The 2,315-nt window shown below is 60.9% G+C and overlaps 1 protein-coding gene across 1 annotated transcript in view; it reads left to right on the plus strand.

Annotated features, from left to right (window-relative positions):
• Positions 1–2,082, plus strand: part of Tco025E_08801 (trans-sialidase) — a gene marked incomplete at both ends in the record, with an annotated part of 3,003 nt that extends 921 nt beyond the window's left edge. The window contains one exon of the mRNA XM_029375640.1: positions 1–2,082. This exon is cut by the window's left edge and continues 921 nt beyond it. Within this exon, the coding sequence (XP_029224391.1) occupies positions 1–2,082 (2,082 nt within the window).
• Between the last annotated feature and the right edge of the window lie 233 nt (positions 2,083–2,315).

Genomic DNA, 2,315 nt, shown 5'->3' on the forward strand with positions numbered 1-2,315 from the left:
GCTTTCGTACGATACGACCGGCGCGAGCTGCAGCGACCCATCCATCGTGGAGTGGGAAAAAACAAAGTCCTCGCGATGGCTCCCTGTGCGGGCGGCTACTACGAGGTGCACGCGACCTCTTGGGGAGCGAGAAACTGGTTTGATGTGGGCGAGCCGATTTCCCGCGTGTGGGGCACCTCGCCGAGGCGCCAGGGAGGGCACGGCGTGCAGGGCGGCCTCACCACCACAACCTTTGAGGACAAGAAGGTGATGCTGCTCACCACGCCGGTGTATTCCGCGGACGCAGGCGACGCCACAAGGGCCCGGCTGCATCTTTGGGCGACGGACATGCAACGCGTACATGACGTTGGGCCGGTGTCTCGTGAAGCCGATGACGCCGCAGCCAGTTCCCTGCTGTACAAAAACGACACGAGTGAGTTGATTGCACTGTACGAGAAGAAGAATGGCGATGATGACTCGTACGGACTCGTCGCTGTGAGCCTGACTGCGAAGCTGGAGCAGATCAAGTCTGTGGTGAAGACCTGGAAGGACATGGACAAAGCCCTAAAAGAATGCAAGCCCGACGACAAGGGTGAGCCACGCACAAAGGCCATGTGCAACGGCCCTGTTCCCACGGATGGGCTGGTGGGTTTTTTGTCTGGCACCATAACTGGGGGCAAGTGGGTGGACGAGTACCGCTGCGTGGACGCAACAGTAACGAATGGGGCAGGGGCAGCGGGGAAGCGGGGGGTGACGTTCAGCGGCGAGGGAGCGGGGGCGCAGTGGCCCGTGGGCAAACTGGGGCAGAACCAGCCGTACCACTTTGCGAACACTGCGTTCACGCTTGCGGCGACGGTGATGCTCCACGAGGCGCCGGCGGAGGACGACGCCCCTTTGCTGGGTGTGGGGATGAATGACTCAGCGGAGACTGTGCTCTTCGGCCTCTCGTACACGCAGGAGAGTAAGTGGAAGGTGACGGTCAACGGACAAGGCCAGCGTTTGTTAGATGAAGACGAGAATGTTAAGTGGGAGCCAAACCAAACATACCAAGTGGCGCTGCAAATGCGCTGGAATGAGTTGTTTGTGTACGTGGAGGGAGCGAAGATATACGACAGCCGCAGATATAATGGCGAGGACGCCGCTTCTGGGGAGGAAAAACTGCTCGACGCAGGCGGGATCTCGCACTTCTACGTTGGTGGCGACGGGGTGGCGGCGGGCGCAAAGGCCAGCCGCCATGTGACGGTGGCCAACGTCCTGCTGTACAACCGCGCGCTTGGCAATGATGAGATCTGGGAACTCAAAAACAGCAAAGTCACACTCCCACTACCGACGGCGGCGGGGGACAAGAAGCCGGAGTCTGACTCCTTGACACCCGGCGGCATCGGTGTGGAGGATGCCGTTCCCGTGCCAGCCCCAGGGGAAAAGGAGGTTGACGGTGCGCTACCTAAAGACCCTCAACAGGCGTCTGTGGAGGCGGGCGCTGGAACTCCCCCCTCGCAGAAACCGGCAGTCTCACAGCCGCCTTCTGCACCCAAAGGCCCGGCAGGCAGAGAAGGGGACGCACTGCGGCAAGGCAGCGGAGCACAGACACCACCACCGACACCATCGGGGGGAACCCATGGAGCCACTCACGCTGGCGATGGCGCCGGTGCATCTCATGCGGGCCAGTCCCCGAACGAGGCGGAGGAAAGGCAGAAGGAGAGCAAAGAGCAAAGTGGCGACGCCGCCTCGGGGTCTCCGCCGGATTTGGCAGCAGCAGCATCGAAGACGAACACTCCTGCTGGACTGGGTGGGGATGGTACGGCTGCCGCCGAGCCTGAAACCGCGGGTGAGGGTGAAACGCCGGGTCCCGAAAAGAAGGACGCTGCTTCCGAGGCGGTGCTGAGCTCGGGCAGCAGCCCTCCTGCGCGCAGTGACGCTGAACAGCCTCCCGCGAGCAAAACCCCCGGCACTGTTCTTCCCGGCAACAGCTCCGCCGCCTTCAGGAACATGACTGGCTTGAGGCCCAGCGAGGGAAACAGCGACGGCGCTCTGCGTGGGTGTGTGTCTCGGCTATTGCTGCTTGCCCTGCTGGGGCTGTGGGGCACGAGGGCTCTCTGCTGAACGCAAGAGGGAGAGATTACTTTTGGGACGCCTCAGTGATAATAATAATAATAAATTTGCCCAGCGCTACGCATTGCATTTTTTAGAGGGCCGCTTTTTTTTAAACCCCATAATTTTATTTTTGCTTGCTGCTTGGGCTTTGCTGGAATGGTTAACACCCCTGTTCTCTTTTGCTTTCCTTGCTTCGCCGCCCCTTGCAAGTTCCAGTGGGCGGCGCACCCTTTTCCCCCTCT

Source organism: Trypanosoma conorhini (assembly GCF_003719485.1).
Source record: "Trypanosoma conorhini strain 025E chromosome Unknown Tco_14.4_contig_00880, whole genome shotgun sequence".
NCBI lineage: Eukaryota > Euglenozoa > Kinetoplastea > Trypanosomatida > Trypanosomatidae > Trypanosoma > Trypanosoma conorhini.